The 20,897-nt window shown below is 39.2% G+C and overlaps 1 protein-coding gene across 1 annotated transcript in view; it reads right to left on the minus strand.

Moving 5' to 3' along the window:
- Nucleotides 1–20,897, minus strand: part of esyt3 (extended synaptotagmin-like protein 3) — a 51,192-nt gene that overhangs the window by 16,371 nt on the left and 13,924 nt on the right. The window contains exons 7-14 of the mRNA XM_034186233.1: nt 20,795–20,850; nt 20,559–20,679; nt 16,830–17,006; nt 12,996–13,078; nt 5,817–5,865; nt 5,637–5,726; nt 5,454–5,516; nt 5,313–5,372 (exon numbers count right to left, since the gene is read on the minus strand). Of these exons, the coding sequence (XP_034042124.1) occupies nt 5,313–5,372; nt 5,454–5,516; nt 5,637–5,726; nt 5,817–5,865; nt 12,996–13,078; nt 16,830–17,006; nt 20,559–20,679; nt 20,795–20,850 (699 nt within the window). The remainder of the gene's footprint in view (nt 1–5,312; nt 5,373–5,453; nt 5,517–5,636; nt 5,727–5,816; nt 5,866–12,995; nt 13,079–16,829; nt 17,007–20,558; nt 20,680–20,794; nt 20,851–20,897) is intronic.

The raw sequence follows: 20,897 nt of genomic DNA on the forward strand, positions 1-20,897 counted from the left end.
ATCAAACTTTGCCAGTTGATAGAATATCATTCTACATAACGGTCTTAAATATAAAAGAAAGTCAATCTTTTTTGACAGTTATGAATTTTTGAAAATTTATTCAATGTTAAAGATAGGGATTTTTCCAAATTTTCAGGATTTTTCCTGACTTTGTACTTGAAAATTGAATCAGTTCTTGCTTATCAGGCTATGAATCCGCTGTAAAAATTTCATAATGATACAGGAAAAATTGTGGGTTACAGGCTGTTCACAAACAGATATGGAGACAAAAACCTCTGCTCAACTTTGTTCGTGGAGGTAATGAGTCAAGTTTTCTCCAAGTGGTTCAAAATGCTACTGCTAGACTTTTGACAGGAAGCAGAAAGTTTGAACACATTACACCCATTTTGGAATCTCTTCACTGGCTTTCTGTCCCTGTGAGATCAGATTTTAAGGTTCTGCTACTAACCTATAAAATTGTTCACGGACTGGCACCTCCCTACTTAGCTGACCTAATTAAACCCTACGTACTGGCCCTAGCTCTGCGTTCTCAGGGTGCAGGACTACGTTGTGTCCCTAGAGTGAATAAAAACTCTGTGGGTCACAGAGCTTTCTCTTATTGTGCCCCTGTTCTGTGGAATGATCTCCCTGCATCAATAAAACAGTCAGATTCTGTGGAGAGTTTCAAGTCCAGACTTAAGACGCACTTATTTTCTCTTTTGTATGGCTAGCATACTGGCATAGTATGTTACTATACTTTCTAACCTTTTAAATTCATTTTATTAGGAAATGGAGCATGCCACGGCCTCAACTTTATCTAAATTCTGGGTCTTTTAGTGAAGCTTAGGGCTCATGGCCGGCGATCACAGTATTTCTTCTGTTTTTCTTGTTGCTTAATGCTGACAAATTATACTGCATTGTCTTTCCGATGCCTCATTCTGTTTTTTTCTCTCTGTTTGAGGTGCGGCTCCATCCAGAGATGGGTGTGGTGTCTACTTCTGCAACCCTCCCGTCCTGTGCATTATGCATATTCATTTTATAAATTGTTTTGCCAATTGTTTCGGTAGCATGGCCCTGGCAGAGGGTCGCCCCTTTGAGTCTGGTCTGCTTGAGGTTTCTTCCTCAAATCATCAGAGGAAGTTTTTCCTTATCAACGTCGCCTGTGTGCTTGCTCTGGGGATTGGCAAGGTTAGACCTTACTTTTGTGAAGCGCTTTGCGATAACTTTGTTGTGATTTGGCACTACATAAATGAAATAAATTAATTTCATTAAAGTTTAAAGCAGCATAAAGTCTTTTACACAATAAAGTCTTCAAAATAATAGGGGTTCTCTTATTAAACTATGATATTATGCGTTTGCCTCACATAAGCTTAAAGTGAAGAAATTACAGTTGGTTATATGCACACCCGAACAAAGAGAGCCATCAATTCACCAAACAGGAAAAACCAGATACACAGGGACAAGTAGACCAAAGCCTCTGAGGCCAAGAACAATATGCAAAAGTGCTGGAACAGCACAGGGCTAATATGAAGTGATTTTTCTTTAAAGGGGATAGAGAATCAAAATCATCTTTTTCATGTTTTTGGTGTTAGTTCAGAGTCTCCCCCCTGTGGGGAATACACACGAAGTGCCAGCAAGTTTCAGAACCTCTGTTTCAAGTATTTCTCCTTTTTTGAATTGCCCGTAGAAAACAGGCCAATCTGTTTTTGAGAGAAAACTTACATCACTTTTTCACCAATAGCCCCACACACACACCCTTTCACACACACCCCTTCGAAATTAATTATTCATAAAGTTGTGCCCACCCACTCGTAACACTCGAAGAGAAGCAATGGCGAGCTACAGGTGTGCTTTCCCAGGCTGTTTTAGCGGACTACTATCTTCCCACGGAAAGCAATGTACGCGATCACTGGCTTTTATTCATTTTTAACCGCATCCTGAGTACATACAACCGACGACTATTTCTTTGCTCTACGCATTTCACGAAGGACTGTTTCACAAACCTTGCACGATTTCGAGCTGGCTTCAGTCGGCATTTAATACTCAGTAAAGGGTCAGTTCCAACTGTGACAAAATCAACCCCAGCAATCAGTACAGCCTGTGAGTATTGCATTTTCTTTTGTTTTAAATTTGTGTTGCGCCATATTCCTGTTGTAAGAATGGCACGTTAGCTCTGGTTTGTTCCTCTAAAGGGAATGAGCTAACCCATTAGCAGCTAGGGATGTGTATCGAGAACCAGTTCCTTTTGGGTATCGTTAAGAAATGATTCGATCCACCAACATCAGTAAGCTTTGTGCTTAACGATTATGTTATCGGTCCTTCAGAGTGGCCATTGTTTTGGGGGGTGTTTGTCAGGAAAATGATAATTTCTGTATTGATTACAGACCCTGCAGCAGGTCCGTAAACTTTTCTGCAGCGCGGCTTTGCTTTGAACCTTGAACTAATCAAAGCACTGCTTCGCAGATTGAAGCAATGCTTCGATTATTCTGTCTTTCTTTTGCTTAATTTTCTCCTGCTAAAACCCTAAAGAGCATACATCTGTGAGTATTTACCTTTTCTATGTTAAACCGACCTGTTATGTTCTTCTGAAACAGTTGATAGATGTATTTTATAACTTAAAAACGGGAGTGATGCTAACGCGTTAGCATGTCTATGGCATTTTCAATGTTAAAAGTTAGCATTGCAGCTGTCATCACGTTCGGGTGCATTTGTTTTCAAATTGTAATATTTCTTAAATTTATTTTTGGTTATATATTAATAATCTAATGATTATTACATACAATTTTAGAGAAAGAGGCAAAAAAAAACCTGAATAGAAACACAACAGAAAATATAAAAGCAATGAAAATAAATAAATAATGCTTTCTTTTCAGTGAGAGCAAGGGCAGCCAATCAAACAACGGCAACCGATCAGCGCCACTTACTTGCATTTCATAATGAGGCTGCCAAATAAGCTCCGAAACAACGCCATTAACGGCAAACAAGGCATTCTAAACCCAGCATAGTAACATAGCTTTTTCAGAGAGCCTTTTAGGAAGGTTCTGAGCCATTACAGACCCAACCATTTTTTTGGGGGGCTACATATCACATCACAGAACAAGGATTAATGCCCCATTCAACCTCTCTCTATCACCTTTAAATGAAAACAGTGGATTTTTTTTTTTTTTTTTAAAGGGGTCATTCCTTCACAGTTTATGGAAATGGAATATTTGGTATGCTGAAAGACCAATCCTCTGCATTCCAAACACAGCCAGGTTACTGACAAAGCTCTTCAAAAGAAAACAGAATGTCTCCTATGCAATAGCAAAAATATCTGCATTTATTACATTTGCCAAGGATTCTGGATCAAGTTTTACTTTATATAGGCTTTGAAGGATTACATCAAAACTACTTCACAGATTCTCACCACATTTGTAGTACCACAGATAGATATTAGGACATGTAAGACTCCACTGAATTTTGGTGGTGATCCGGATCTGCAGATGTCAGAAATCTCTGATTGCTCTTGTGAAATCATATTTTTGTGGTGGTTCTCATAACGGTTTGCTTTGGTGTGGACAGTAAAAGTTATCAGCTGTGTATTTCCTCAATAATCGTGTATTAATTGTACCTATCGACAGCTGCTAAAAGTGCTAACACTGTTAGCATGCAACATTTAATAAAACGAGTTTCACTTAGCATGAATATTGCAACAGGGACATCTTAGATGATCCATTAGGATGTTTCACTGCACAGTTTGCCACATTATTCCAGGTGTTTGTAATGAAATACTCAAAACAGACATAGCAACGGTCGTTACGGTCAGAGACTATGAGAGATGGAGTCACTGCGCTCAGCCGCTGTCGCTCAAAGCAACCGCGCACAAAATGATACTGAATTTTCTTAATTACAACATCTTAAACTAAAATGATGAGAAAACTATCTATAGAGACCAAAACTGCTTCTTTTGTACCAGACTGTAAAAATGTTTATTTTTCCTCTAAAGTTGGATGTTTTAAACTGGGCTTCTATGAGAATGTGCGCTGTTTTGGAGCCAAAGAGGTTAATAAGAACTAGAGTCCGCGGTGGTGCTAAGCCCTGTCCTGACAAGAAGGCGTGGTCGCCATTTTAATTCCGGGAAAGTTAGGAGGCAGCACCCATAGATGCTCAATTAGTCTCATCAAAAAACAGGTGGAATATGCCGGATAGCCGCCCATGTTGGCAAAGCCACAAACGGAGGAGGAAGGGAGACAACATTTCCTTCTGTAAGTAAGTGGTTTTGGTTCTTCTTGTCACTTTGTCTGTGACATTTGGTTGATAAGCAGGTGTATGTTGCCTGCTGTGCCTGTGTCGTCCAACAACACGGACCATTAACTCTTACTTACTTAACATTTATGTCTAGTTGATATTTTCCCCTGCTAGACCGATGTCGAGTTAAAATACTTGTCGTTAGTAATTAAAACTGTTGCTCTTTAAATAACTGACCCACTGCTCAGAGATTATAATGACCCGCGCTGTACCGCTCACAATCACACCCACACCACTGACTTCATGAATGAAACGCTGTCAAAAAGGATAATTTTTGTAAATATTATATATATATATATATATAAAAACGTATTGTAATGGTTTTAGGAGCCGCGCTGCACTGAACACAGCAGCTGCTCGATCAGCAGCGCAGCTGGAACACATCAGATCCGTGTAACTTTCAACACTAATATTTGGGAATGTGTGGGTGTCAGAGTAAGTTTAATACTTTCCTGACATAATTTAATGTAAATTCATTTTACTGGCATTTTAACATGTATTTTGGGAGCGTTTCTGTGTGTGTGTTCAGTCATGAATCCCCAGTGAAAATGCATTAACATCTGGGAATATTTTGCCTGGTTAGGAGGCGTCATGTCGCTGTCCATGAAGGACGTTTGCGTTTAGTGGGCAGCATTGGGAGTGCGCTCTCTAGTTCTCATATATAACATATATATCATATATAATGTTTGGAATCAACCTCAAGAGGCCAGTCAAGGAACTGCACTTCCTGATTGGCACTGTTGCTTCCTGCATATCAACTATAGTACCTTGGACATGTGCACGCGTTAATATTTTGGTTGAGCAACACCCTGGACTTCTGCACATCTGCATATTTGCACATTAAGTAGACTTTTGCACAACTGTATTTTGCACAATAATTCTGCCATGCTGCTGCAAAAAGGGTTTGTGCTTTTCAAAAAAAAAAGGAAAAAAATAGCATAGTGTTGGCAATTTTTAAGACACCATTTTTTCCCACTTCAACACTTACAGAAGACAGTGAGTGAACACTGTGTCCGGATTACATAAGGTTAAGGAGCCAGTCTTACCCGAGCTTCCTTCCCATGCTTCTTGTGTTTCTGGTTGTGGATGATCTCACTGTCATCTTTCTGCAGACAAGCACCAGAAAATGTTCAGCACATCTGTTGAGCCATGTTACATCATCAATACAACTCTCATCTGCCACTTACAGGTAAGTTTGAGGCACTATCCAAATATACTGCCAGCATCGCACAGGCACACCCGTGAGTGGACTGTTAAACAGCACCATAGGACAGGAAAACAAAATTTAGACAAACAACTGATCATCAAAAATAAATAAATGAAGGCCTTTGCTCTACAAGAGTTGGAATTAAGTGGTCTGAAGAGATTACCTCCTGCAACAGGCTGGTGTCAGTACTCAGGGAAAGCCACTGGAGTTTGAGAAGAACTTCTCCACTCTGGACACCTTCCAGTGTAAACCACTACAATAACACAGAGGGATATTCCCCAGCATGACCAAACATTAAAAATGAAAACTGAAATTATAAAATGAGAGGGGGAGGAAAATTCACCTGGTTAATTTCTTTCTCTCTCTTCACTTCTCCAAAGTCCAACTGAAAACTAAGACAGAAGATGACTGCAGTTAGAAAACTACATCCAATTACACAGGTCATAAACAACAGAACTACAATTTACAATAAGAGGGACGATTGAGAAATTTTGATCCTGACGCAGAAAAACATTGATTGCACCCAGTCAGTCAAAACTTCACATAGTCTCAATAAAAATGTTTTTTTTTTTTTTTTTATATTTTTTGTATGTAAGAGCACACACATTTATAGAATGACAGCTTGTAGGGAAACAACTGGAGCTTAAGCCCTTTTCACACCGGGGCTGCTCTCAGTTGTTTCCTGTGGTGTCATGACGACGCAGGAATTTCTGCGTCAGGTGCGTGCAGCAGGGGGCAGAGAGGAAGTGAGAACGCAGCCTGCAGGTTCTGTGCACAGCGAAGTCGGAGTGCACAGTTTGGCTGCAAACAGACTGTGCACTCTGACTTCTCTTCTACTTGTTGTTGTGCTGAGCTGCAGGGCTACGCTCTGAGTTCTGTTATAGTTTATCTTTCCTCCCTTGACCGCGAGATGCGCACGCGAACGAACCATCAAGCAAATGTGGAGATGTCTGGAGTTCTACTTGATGTTGACATGTCCTGTCTCATGTCTCATGATGTGAGAGTTTGAGCAGAGAACAAGGAACTAATGCCTGCAGCCAGACTTTTTTGTTTTCTTTTAATTGTTCACATGTGCACGCGTGAACGAACGTCCATGAGTGGACTAGAGATGTCCGGACATTTCACTGGATATTTCTGGCAATCAGACCATTTTTTTTTCTGTGGTCTTTCTTTTTTTTTTTCAGCGTGTAGTTTTTACTGCATTAAGCACACGGTATAAAAACAATCCTGTGTGTGACTTCCGGTGTCATGGCGTAGGGACAGGACGTGCTTGGTGTTCGCTCTCCTGCTTTTATAGTATTTCACCACCATAAACTCGGAATTAGAGAATTAAATCAGATTGTTAAACTCGCAGAAGGTGGGTTAAAAAGAGAAGAGAGGCAAAGAAGACCTGAAAATGTCCAAATCACGGGATAGACACGCCTCGTCGTCGAAAACTAGCAGCGCAGCAGAACAAGCTAATAGCGCTAGCTCACCGATAATTAATACAACTGCGAACGACCTACTTACTGCCATTGAGTCGCTCAAAACTGAGCTGAAACAGGATAACGAAAGAGTGAGAAAAGATATCAACATCTTACAGCAAGAATTGAGCGGCAAACTCGATTCAATAACTGAGGATGTGAGAGGTCTGTCAGAAAGAGTGGAGGAAGCGGAGACCCGAGTGGGATGTGTGGAGGACGCGACACTAGATCTGACCCAAGCTATGACCGAGAGTTTGAAGCGACAAAGGCGGCTTCAGGACAAACTGACTGAATTGGAGTCGAGATCCCGCAGAAACAACATCAGGATCTTTGGAGTAGACGAGCGGGAACGCCCGAAATCAATGGTACAATTTATCTCAGATTTTCTAAAACAAGAGTTACAGTTATCGACAGACCTGGATTTAAAAATACAGCGTGCGCACCGCATCCCAGCAAAGCGTCCCAGTGCTTTCCCAAGAACCATTATAGTTAATTTCCAGGAATTCACCACTAAAGAAATGATCCTCAAAGAAGCATGGAAAAAGAGAATCCAGTCTAACGGCACAAGTGTCTTTTTTGATCACGATTACGCATTGGAGACGGTTCAAAAGCGCAAGGAATACCAGCAGGTAAAGAAGGCGTTGAAGGAGCGGGGAATACGCTTTCAAACCCCGTATACAAGCATGCGTGTCCACTGGGACGACGGTGTGCGAACATACAGTACGGCGCGAGAAGCCGGGCTCGAGCTGAGGAGACGCGGGTTTGAGGTGGAGGTTCCCGCCGCAAATAAAGACGACGACGCGCAATTTTGGCTTCAAAAACTCCAGGGGTGGCAGTATGTGGGGCAGAAGTCAAAAGAAGATGCGTCAGCAGCAGCGCGAAGAGCAAAGGACAAGCTGAAGGAGTTCCAAAGAAACGACGAGGAACGAGATTAATAAGAAGCTATTTTCCTCAGATAGCTAAACATATAAATTCGGCGGCCCCCTCAAACTTTGGAATTGGAGAGAGGACACCAGGAGATGGCGCTATAACGTTGGACACTCAGGTTTGAGATGTTTATGTCACTCAAACCTTGTATAGGGCACTCCCACTTCGGGGAGATTAGCTCTGGACCTTCCAACGGGGTCGAGGTGGAAGAGATATACAATCCACCGGATGGAAGTCAGAAGTATTATTACTATTTTTTCTGTTTAAATAATTATGTTCTTGTTGTTCTTGTTCTAAGGTTCAGTTTTAGTGTGGGGCTTATTATTATGATATACAGCTTATATGAGCGGGGGGAGTGAATTAAAAATAGTTTAAATTAATATAAACGGCCTTGGTAATCCAATTAAGAGGAGCAGACTATTAACAAACATAAGAAGGTACAAAGCGCAGGTGATTTTCCTCCAAGAAACCCACCTGTCAAAAGCAGAACATGAGAAATTTAAAAAGATGGGCTACAAAAACTCTTTTTTTTGCTCCTATAAAAAAATAACAGAAGAAGAGGAGTAATTACTCTTATAACTAACTCTGTAAATTTTGAACTGATGGAGGAAGACTGTGATAAAGATGGGAGATATGTGATGGTCAAAGGAAAGATTGATAATGTCATTGTCACTTTAGTTAACGTATATGCACCTCCAGAAGGAGATCAGAAATTTTTTCAATTATTATATAACAAGATCACTACAAAGACCGAGGGTATACTAATAAGTGGAGGGGATTGGAATACTGTCCTAAACCATGCCAAGGATTCAACTAGCACCAAAATATATAAAAATAATAGAACAAAAAATCTTAAAAAGTTAATAGCGGAGGCGGCACTTATAGACGTGTGGAGAGATCTTCACCCCCAAGACAAAGACTATACCCATTACTCAGCAGCTCATAAGGTGCACTCCCGGATTGACTTTTTCTTAATGAACACCGTTGATAGACACAGAGTTAAAGACTGCAGAATAGGAGTAGCAGATATATCAGATCATAATTCTATACATTTAACAATCCATTTAAAGAATCAAAACAGGACAACATTATGGAAGATGAACACAAACATCCTCAGTAATGAAAAGGTTGTACAAGAAATTAAAAAAGAAATTCAAGATTGCATTATAGTTAACAAAGACGACCAAATAGAGCCCATAATAATATGGGATACTGTCAAAGCTGTTATGCGAGGCAATTTGATTTCTAGAACGGCTCATATTAACAAAATGAAAGTTCTTAATCAGACCAAATTAGAAGAAAAATTGAGGGAATATGAAAAAAAACAACATTTCGACAAAAGTGAAGCCTTAGTTAAATGCCTAAAAGATATAAGATACCAACTGTCAAATCTGGCGAAAGAAGAAATAGGGAGAAAATTAAAATTCATTAAACAAACCTTTTACGAATCAGGCCCGAAAGTGACAAGATTATTGGCAAAACGTTTAAGATCTCAAAAATTGAGAAATGTGATCTATAAGATCCGAGATCCACATACTAGAGAAATTAACAGTGAACCAGAAGAAATTAAAAAAATCTTTCAAATGTATTTTAAATCTCTATATGATCAACCAGATCAAGTAGATGGAAAAGAAGTTGAGGATTTCTTGGCTAAATTAGACCTCCCCAACATAGGTACAACTCAGAATAACACACTATCTAGACCCATAACTAAGGAAGAACTGGACGAGACAATTAATACGTTAAAAAGTAATAAAACTCCAGGGAGTGATGGTTATCCTAACGAATGGTACAAAGTTTTTAAAGACGACTTAACTCCCTTAATGTTAGACTCATTTAATTGGACACTTAAACACGCAAAATGTCCTCCATCATGGAGAGACACAGTCATATCAGTTATACTAAAAGAAAAGAAAAATAAGGAATACTGTGAGTCATATCGCCCAATTTCTATATTGAATGTAGACTATAAATTATTTACTTCCATAATAGCAAGAAGAATAGAGACTTTCCTTCCTGATATAATAGACGAAGACCAGACAGGATTTATAAAAGGAAGGCAAACTCAAGACAATATTCGACGTACTCTACACATAATTCATGAGGCCAAGAAACAAAATATACCATTAGCCTTAGTAAGCCTTGACGCTGAAAAGGCATTTGATAGAGTATGTTGGAGATTCTTATTTGCAGTCTTGAAAAGATTCGGATTCTGTAACGATATTATTAAGTGCATACAAGCCCTATATTATAAACCAATGGCAAGAATTAAAATAAATGGTGACTTGACAGAGAGATTTGAGCTTTTTAGGGGCACTAGACAGGGTTGTTGTTTAAGCCCTGCTCTCTTTGCCTTATTTATTGAGCCCTTAGCCCAACACGTACGACAAACAACCCAATTGAAAGGAGTAACGGTATCTAAAGAAGAGCAAAGACTAAGTCTTTTTGCGGATGACATAATAGTATATCTCCGAAATCCTGATCAAACATTTCCCAACTTGATAAAAACCCTAAAAGATTATGGAAGAAAATCAGGTTACAAATTAAATATTACTAAGACTCAGGATCTCTGTATAAATTACAAACCAGTTGAATATATCAGACAAAAATATAAACTTAATTGGGACTCAGAACAAATCAAATAATTAGGGATTTATCTGACCAGAGAAGATAAAACATTATTTGAGGCTAACTACGACAAAATAAATGAGGTAATATACAGAGACTTGACAAAATGGACAAACTCAATTTTGGACTTTAGTTCCAGAATTGAGGTAATTAAAATGAATGTTTTGCCCCGTCTATTATATCTTTTCATCTCTTTACCAATCCAAATACCAGATACACAATTTGTAAAATGGGACAAACTAGTGAGCAGTTTTATTTGGAAGGGAGCAAAACCTAGGGTGAGGTATAAAACCCTCCAACTGGGTAAAAATAAAGGAGGACTCGCCCTTCCAAATTTTAAAGAATTTTTTCTAGCAGCCCAATTAAGATATGTTTTTTGGTGTTCTCCGGAATTTAGTTCTAAATGGAAAAGTATCGAAACTAATTATGACACATGTATACCTCAATCAAGACTGGGTGACAAAGTCAGCCCACAGCCCAAAGAAAAGAATCCAATAATTGAATTCTCTATTAAAATTTGGTGGGATACAATAAACAAATTCAAATTAGAAGGAGACAGCAAATTATTGACATGGCCTTCTCTTTCTCCCAACTTTAGAAGTGGTCAACTAGACTGTACATTCAAAAGGTGGATTGATAGGGGAATCACAGCCGTGACCACATTAATCAAAGGAAGAGTTTTTAAATCTTTTTCCCATTTAAAAAAGGAGTTTGCCCTAGATGACACTGACTTATTTAGATATTTTCAATTAAGACATTTTTATAACTCTGAAATTAGGCCTCATCTTTCACAAGAAAGCAGTGAATTAATTGAGATGATAACTGGTGCATATAGAACATTGCCTTCAAAAATTATTTCCAAATTGTATAAATGTTTGCAAAACTCCAATGGAACTGACTCAATGTATGTCAAAAAAAAAGTGGGAATCTGAGTTACAACTCAATTTGTCAGAGGATGATTGGCATTCTGTCTGCCTTTTCCAGCATACTACAACCGCCTCTAGACAATGGAGGGAATTCAGCTGGAAAAATATAATAAGATATTTTATTTCACCACTTATCAAAAGTAAGCAGCTCAAATCTCCTCAACAGTGCTGGAGACTCTGTGGTAGTTCGAGTGCCGGTCATTCTCATATTTTTTGGACATGCCCTATTCTCAGACCCTTTTGGGAATCCATAGCTAAAGAAATGGAGGATATACTCGGCTACAAGATTCCTAATGACTTTCAGAGTATGTACTTGGGTTTAACCTCTGAGAAGGTTTTACGGGCAGAAGATATTTATCTTTACAAAGTGATGTTGATTGCAAGCAAGAAAACCATCACAAAGAACTGGCTGAGAAACACCACTTTAACACTGATGCAATGGAAAGAGATTATGGAGGGAATCTTTGAGATGGAAAGAATTACTCACCATTCAAGACTGCAAGTACCAATTTTTAACCAAAGGTGGAAGAAATGGTTAACCTATAAGAGTCATGTATAAAACCGCATGCTCTCGACCATAATGTAACCCTACCGTCGCCCCCCCCCCCCTTTTTTTTCTCTCTCTCTAATGGGTGTGTGAGTGTTCTCAATTTGTTCCTATTGTTCTTGAAAACTGTATAAATAAAAATTGGGAAAAAAAAAAAAAAAACAATCCTGTGTGACCCTAACTCACAGGAGGGAATCATAAATTGGCTTCCGAGTCACGCCGGGTAACACCTCTTTGCCCGAGTTACGCCTCTTTGCCCCGACTTGCGCTGGAACCACTTCCTGTCTGCGTCGAGCCCAGGACGCCAAAAAAAAAAAATGAAGCAGGTTTAGTTTTTTTAGCGCCCGACTTGCTTCCTCCTTTGCGCCCCTCGCGCTGTTGTGGCGCCGAGCTGCATCGTTTCGCCACTGAGTTGCTTCCAAGCGGCATCGTCATAATGACGCACAGCGCAACCGGGAGCACCTCCGGTGTGAAAGGGGCTTCAGATGAGAATTCTGTAGCGACACAGTCTAAGACGCACCCTCATAATAGCACTGGTCTCTACACCACTGTTTGTGTGTATAAGACAGCTTACGAATGCATAATCCTATTTTGATCAAAACTGGTGGGTACACTGGGCCTATGGATGGGAAAGAACTTATATGATTTTCCTTCGGATCAATCAGTGATCAAGGTCAGATGTCAAGGCCAATTGGTAAAGTGCTAATTTTATGGAAATGAGTTCAGATGACTTATTGTTCATGACCCTGACTGTTTATAAGGACAATGTAATATTTTCTCAAAATGGCTAGATGTGGTGTCATGCTCTTTGAGCACTTTTGAACTAGTTCCGCTCTGCTGTCCACCCTGCTGTGCTTAAACTAGCATGATAATGCTACTGATCAGAGGACCATCTGAATAAGATCATGCCCCATCAATCTTGCATGGTATCTGACAAGTCAGAAAACCATATTATGCAGAGTTACGAGTTAAATATGAGGAAAGCTTCAGCACTCTGACACATTCATATTGTTATGAGCTGCTTTCCTCACCTTCCGAGGAAGTCGTCCTTGTCGGGGTCCTCGTCAAACAACTCCACTTCCAGTTCTTGGCCTGGAGCCTCATGGACCACAAACTGTATATAAGATAAACAGTTAGGGTTAAATAAAATATGCAACACATGATATTAAATGACAGTTCATGTTCAAAGTGTAAACACTATTAGGAGGTACTAAGTTACAATTTTTCAATAGTTTAAAGATCTACAGCTTGCTTCTTGATGATGATCACAGGAAGGTGTGACGGAATTTTTCCTCAATTGGTTGCTTTTGTGGCAGAATGTACAGCAATACAATGAAGTTATCTTATACCCTCGTCACAAAGCCAGAATCATGCAGAATGGTGTCAGAATGACGAATTGGCGCACATCCGAAAAGTGACAGATTTCAGTTCCAAAACGTTCTGGCAGCCATCTGCGAGAGTCCACACAGTTGGTCAAAATTGGCCAGCGGCCCCTAGTGTAATGCACATGTTCAAAATCCTCCAAGTGCCGTCGAGATGGGACACCTATCCGACAGCAGTCCATGTGTAATCTGAGGACCATCTGACTCCAATTTCCATATTCCGATGGCGGCAAAACAGGATCTGAAATGATCTGGGTGCATACGAGGGAACCTCGAGATGGAACTGGCACAGCAAAGCCTGCCGGTATGACTTGCACGTGCCATGTATAATAATGTCTACCTCCCCCGGAGTGCAAAGGAACTGTTGAAAATGCATGTGGCACGCTTCATAACTTGATAACAATTCATAATCATTATCATGTACAGTGAATGTGAACAGTGGCTATCAAACCGAAAGCACTGTGCACACGCTGCCGCAAATCTGAACAGGCTGTTATATCCACAATAGACCTTACAGTACAGATATTTGTCCATTCCTTCCCATGGGCGATGTAAGTAATGTTAACCATTGTCTCCATCATATCTGTATATAACACAGGCAGCTGCGCCTCTACAAGGTGCACAGTAATGCATAATTGCATGCATCAAGATCAGAGCTGAACGGATATCACCGCTGTAATAGATGATCACCTAACTCTGTAGGAGATATGACATGGAAACACTGTGCCAGGCCGTGACAGCATTAATAAACATGAATGTCACCTCCAGCAATGGCCCAGAAGTGTTTCACAGAGCGGACGTGGAGGCAAGGCCGCAGCCTGTGATTAAAATCCTCTCACCCGGCTGCTGTGTGCTGGAATTAACCACGCAACAATAAAGCCATGTGATAATCCAACCATTGCGGTGTCCAAAGTTGCGTTGTGCTACTGAAGTGAGCCAAAACACACACATACAAAAAAGAAATTAAAGTTTGCTGGAAAGGCTCCGTCTGATGCACAGGACAGCATAGCCCACTGCCAGCAAACTTTCAGCTCTGAAGCTGTCCAGTGGCATGCGCTCTCTTAGTGGCTCATGCAGTAGTGTATATATATATACATATATATACATATACATACATATATATACATATACATACATATATACATATACATACATATATATACATATACATACATATATATACATACATATATATACATACATATACATATACATACATATATATACATATACATACATATATATACATACATATACATACATACATATACATACATATACATATACATACATATACACATACATATACATACATATACATACATATACATACATATACATATACATACATATATACATATACATATACATACATATATACATATATATATACATATATATATACATATACATATACATATACATATACATATATATATATATATATATATATATATATATATATATATATATATATATATATATATATGTATGTATACACACACACACACACCTGAGGGATAATTCCAGCCAAGCGCACTGCACACTCGCACTTGAGGAACACAGCACTCCCTCCCACTCTGGTCCCATGTTTGCCATTCAGACGTTTGGACATCGGGCAGTCTTCAGCGCCTTTTATGGCCACATGACTGCAGTCCATGTCATCCATCTGTCGTCTACATGCACTTTGGATACCATCGCGCAGGTGTGGACAAGGTAATCTGGATGCTGACACGTGTCAGGAAAGATGACTTTAAGCTTGCTTTCAGCTTGTTTTCATCTTGGAATATAATACGTGCCATGGGATTAATATACATGCTGTTGGATTAAATTGCACAGTGTTTGGTACCTTACAGAAGTAAGTGAGGTCATACCGGAATTTTCCATTACAAATGGGGAGGCCCACGGAATGAACTCAGTGGTGAAGATGATGGAATATGTCTAAGAATGATTCTAACATGACAAGTATGATCAAATGTAGTATTAATGTGTTAGAATTAAGAGTTGATTAGAAAAAGTATGTTACAAATAAGTGAAATGAATGATTATATGAGTTGTTTTCATAAAGAGTGCAGAGTCAGAGGAAAAGAGGAAGTGAAGAACCACACCTCTTTTCCTCTGCATCAGATTATGGCAATATTTGCCGTGTTGATGATTCCTGCACATTCTTGCACTGTCTGATGGGGGCTTTACTGTGGTGGATAGCATATTATTGCCATCAAATATAATTTTTGTCTGCACATGCTTTTGTTCATGGTCGCCATAGCACATCCAGTATAAATCTGCATTTTGATTTGGCCAAAGATTTATGCCGAATGGCTTTCGTGATGAAACACCAGAAGCGCATGGAAAACAGGGTGCCTTCTGTTTGGGAACTAAGCTTACCAATTCCTTGCGTCATCACTGCCATTTTACAATACATATTAGCAATACAGTCTTTTTTGAACCTTAACCATGAACAATTTTTCTGTTCCTATAGTTAATACAACTTCAAAAAGCCTCAATTTGGCTCATGTTTTTCACTCACATAAAACAAAAGGCACATTATTGGTATTCCAAATAAAGCCCTGGTCCCATCGAATAATAAAGCCATAAATATGATGAATGTATGTTATGTTTTAATTGTGACCTGCCAAGGGACTGCAGATGTAAATTAGCTTTAACTCTGGTACAATGCATCAAATGGAAACATTTATATTCTTTATTGTACATGGTCCCTTTAAAAATAAACGAATTAAGAAGAAAAAAAAAAGAATGAGTCACATATAGATTTGCTAGAAATTTCAGTGATAATACGAATAATGAGCCATGAATAAAAAACACAGTGAGTGCATCAGAGAAAGAGCACACGACGGTCTCGTATCCACAGAGCCACCAGCTTAGAAATGATCCAGTGGTTTGTGCCGCATCGTCGCAGCTCGCAGCGCGGCGCACCGACCGTCCTTTAAAGGGGTCCTTAAACCTGTAGTTAAAGTCCTTATTCTCTGTGAAGCCCGTAAAATTTTCACTGAAAGCCAGATAAATTTTTCGAATGGTTTCCAGGTGCCAGTCTCTAACAGCTTCTGAAAAAATTCTGATGGAAAAAAAAGTCCTTTTCATTCCGCCATTTCCAGACAATGAAAATCCGACGAGGGGGCGGGACCACTCCTTCCACAAGGCGTGCTCACAGGCGAATGACGTCACCGACAGGCGTGGAAAAACTCACGCATGCGCACGAGGGTTCAAGCATGTCTGACGTAAAAACATATGAATGAAATTCATATAGTTTTTGAAAAAAATAAAAAGGTACGATACTTTACGGACACACACACACACATACATATATATACATATACATACATATATATATATATATAAATGCTACATGACTCATTATTCGTCGTTCATTATTCGATGGGACCAGGGCTTAAAGGTATCTGCAAAATTACAGTGAAATTATCCATGTTTTCACAGAACAAGAGTGACACATTGTAGTTGTTCTACCTCATACACTTCGTTCCACTCCGGGTGCAGATTCTCTTTGATGGTCTTGCTTTTGACTTGCTTATGGCTGCCTCTGAGGATCACATATGGGTCTGACTTTCCTTTGACTATTCCCAGCAGGTATGTATCCTTGGCCTCCAGGTCTCTGGCCCGCAGCAAGTGAACTCTCACCACCCCCTAAAGAGCAAAGCAGGACATTGCTACAGATACTGTAATCTGTTAATATTTGTGTGTGTGTGTGTGTGTGTGTGTGTGTGTGTGTGTGTGTGTGTGTGTGTGTGTGTGTGTGTGTGTCTTCCCCTACTCCTGCATGGGCTGGCTGAATGCATATAGGCCAACTCCAAAATTGCCCTTAAGGGGTTTGTTTTGGCAAAGGTGAAGGTCACTGTGGTCAAAGTTCAAATGTTTGATTTATCTGGTTGTTCCCCTACTCCCACTGCATTTGTCTGATTTTTAATCAAACTTGATGTGCAGATGACAATTAACCCCACTTCAACAGATTTATTTTTTCTAAAGGTAAACATTGCTGAGGTCAAACAAGTGATGGTTTTCACTCCAAAGTTCATGAAACGTGGGACACATATGTAGGTGGGGCCTGGAATTGCTCAGGTGACTTTTTTTTTTTAAACCAAAGTGCAAACAACAAGGGTCAAGGTCAGGTGGGTCAAAGGTCAAGTTTTTGCACTAAGATTTAGATGTAATGGTGGGTTCTGCAATTGTCCAGCAAGGTCAAATTTACCAAAAGTCAGTAATTGGGGTCAAGGTGTTTTTGTTGCTCAGGTTATTTTGCTGATTTCTACCAAACTGCCATTAAAAAAAAAAGTCAAGTGGGTTGATTTTCAACCTGATTAGGACCACATGTGCTACACACGCAAACTTCAGAATTGAACTGGCGAGGTCAACAAGAGATCAATTATGTGAATGAAGATCAAGGTTGTTGGGGTTAATTGTCACATTGCCATAAGTGTTACAGTCTTCATGCCCACTACTTAGTTGTCAAAACAGCAAAAACACAAGAATGGAAATAAATATCTACCAAAGACCCAAGCATCACATCTTTAAATATGAAAAGTCTTAACATTTTGTGGTTTCACAAATAGTTTTTTTTTTTTTTTTTTTAAAGCAGACCCTCCACTATAAATTTCTCCCAGAGTTTCACAAAAATTGTTTTCAAGTCGCTATCTAACAATTTACTGTAGCATTTCTCACATGATTCTTTATCAGGATACAGTCGATTATTTCATAGTTTCATTTCCAGACTAGGGTCAGCATTTTCAGCAAGTAAAACAACAATCCATATTGCTATTTACATTCACCAGCCACTTTATTAGGTACACCTGTTCCATTGCTTGCTAACAAGAGTCATCAGGAGAGGACAGATTCAATTCAATTCAATTTATATAGCGCCAAATCACAACAACAGTTGCCCCAAGGCGCTTTATATTGCAAGGCAAAAGCCATACAATAATTACAGAAAAACCCCAACGGTCAAAACGACACCCTATGATCACAGATGGCCCCGGTCGTCACAAATCAGTAATACAAAGTGTCAAGGGATCACCCAAGTACACGCTTATGTTAAATATGAATGAAATTGGTCAAGTGGTTTTTGAGATATCTCACTATCAAGGGTGACAATGACAATATCTAATATTTCACTGTGACCCTGAAATTGACACCAAGGTCACTCTTATTGACTGGTGTCAGGGGATCCCCCAAGTACACCCTTATGCTAAATGTGAATTAAATTGGTTCTTGAGATATACTAACAAGGGTGGCAATGACAGTATCCTGAAAATTTCATTGGAATTCAAGGTCACGGTAATCAACTAGTGTCAGGGGATCATATAAAATATTAATTAAATGGACAGTATTACAGGATATGTTTAACCTTTTCACCAAGTTGGGTTAAAATGGAATAAATATTTTATGAAACAAGCATGTGAAACACCATATTAAGTCCACCAGAGGAGAGGAAAGAAAAAAAAAAAAAAAAAAAAAAAAAAAAATACTGCAATGCTAAAATACCCTTGACTGTATAAGCATTGTGTTATTTATAATTTGCAGTTGTTTACTTAATATTACGATCCTATTGGCTTATGTGCAATTTGTATATGCTCAAATCAAATTTAACGCCATAGAAAGTTAGCGTGGGTTAGCGAAACTTAGCGTGCAAGCTAACGTCCACAAAATGTCTTGTAAATGACACCAGAGGTGTTATCAGGTTACAAGAACAGTGTTTTCAGTTTCAGATGTGTTTATTTCTCACTTGCTTTTACATAATATAGCAGAAATGAAGCACTTCGCAACTTGCTAAACTAGGAAGTGACGTCACCACACTAACCTCCAAATGTCTTATAAATAAGTTCAGAGGTGTTAATAGGATCCAAAAACAGCATTTTTAGTTTTAGAAGAGCTTACTTCTTGTTAGCTTTTACATAATATATGAGAAACATGTATATAAACACACAGAACTAATCAGTTTTGAAGAAACCAGCAACTGACGTCACAGTGCAGCTCTACTCTAATTGGCTGTCACCCACGTCACTCAAGCACGAAACGCATCAGATAACAAAATGTGACTTTTTAAACCTCTTAACATACATCAAGGTTAGCCATCATCGAACTTGTCCAAGATCTGTGTCCCAAGAATGTTCCTTGTGAATTTGAAGACTGTGGCAGTAATAGAACTGGACTTATGCTGTACACAGAAAGATGGACGGACGCCAGGTCTTTGCAATACCCGACGGCCATATGTTGGCCTCAGGTAATAAAAATCAGGCTGAGGGTAGGGAAGCATTTATGAGTATAAACTCATAAATTTAAGAAAAAACTCTCAGGTATGCTCTGAGATTATAAAGTTATCAATTTCAAAAGGAAAAAAATAACTTGGACAATAGTGTGTATGTGTTATGGGTTTTTTTGTTTGTGTGAGTGCTGCAGCACTTAACGATGGACAAAGAAGCCCTAATGAAACAAAAAATCTGGACTTTCATCGACTTTTGTTGGCATAGTTTAACCTTCGTTCAGCTTCCTTCCTGCAGCTGGCGCTTCCTCAGGATTAAAAAAAACAACAATACCAACAGAGAGAAAAAAGAGGGAGTGAGCTCCTTCTCTGACATACACATTCTATACACAAAACCTCTGATTAGTCAATGTGACAATAATATTCAGCCATGTTCAAGCTGCTGCACCCCATTGATGTGTGCCACGTTAAAAAACAAAGTTTTCTGGTTCCATGATGCCCTCCCCCACCCCCCGACCTTCGCCGCCACCCCAACCTCCAAAATACTTTCTGAATTTATTTTTGTAAATTGTGACTTTAAAAGTGAGAGAATATCCAAACTTATTCTTGGAAATCTTCTAGCCCCTCAGACAGACATTCAGGGTCAAATGTCTGAGGGGCTTCCTGTCGTACACTCAACCTCTTTGGAAGATGTTAATAAATAAATAAATAAAATCAAAACAAGTTTATCTGTTGGAGAATGCTTGAGGTGTAAATTGTTTTTAGCGTACAAATGACTGTGGTAATGTTATTTTCACATGACATGCATAACAGATTGGGAAACTCAAACAACAACCTAAATATGGCAAAGCCCAGTCACACTTTTCTAGTGGAAACTTATCTTTCAAATACCATATGTTACACTGTCACTATAACCTACAATCTACATTGTTACACTTTCTCCAAGTCAACATGAAAATTAGTGCAATTTGTGTCTTACATACACGGGGCAGCGGGAATCTCATGTTGTCCATTTTAACCTGATCTATGAGAGGAAAACACATGCGATTGGGCAGCACCATGAGAGAGGCAATGATTTCATTGATGGTCTCCTCGGAGAAATGACTGCAAGAGGAGAGAGAACGTTAGAAATGTAAACCCAACACTCCAAAATTCATACCAAACTGTTCTCAGGTCATTCATTATAATCATTATATGCTGTTTTTGGCTGATATCCAACTTGAGACCGGGGCAGTCCAAGAGATTAGTCAAGCCCGTCCAGTTCAACTCCATGGTCTAGGAGGGGGGGAAGGCAAAAATTAATTTATTTTTGTAAACCTTGA

The sequence above is a fragment of the Thalassophryne amazonica genome, chromosome 14 (assembly GCF_902500255.1).
Source record: "Thalassophryne amazonica chromosome 14, fThaAma1.1, whole genome shotgun sequence".
NCBI lineage: Eukaryota > Metazoa > Chordata > Actinopteri > Batrachoidiformes > Batrachoididae > Thalassophryne > Thalassophryne amazonica.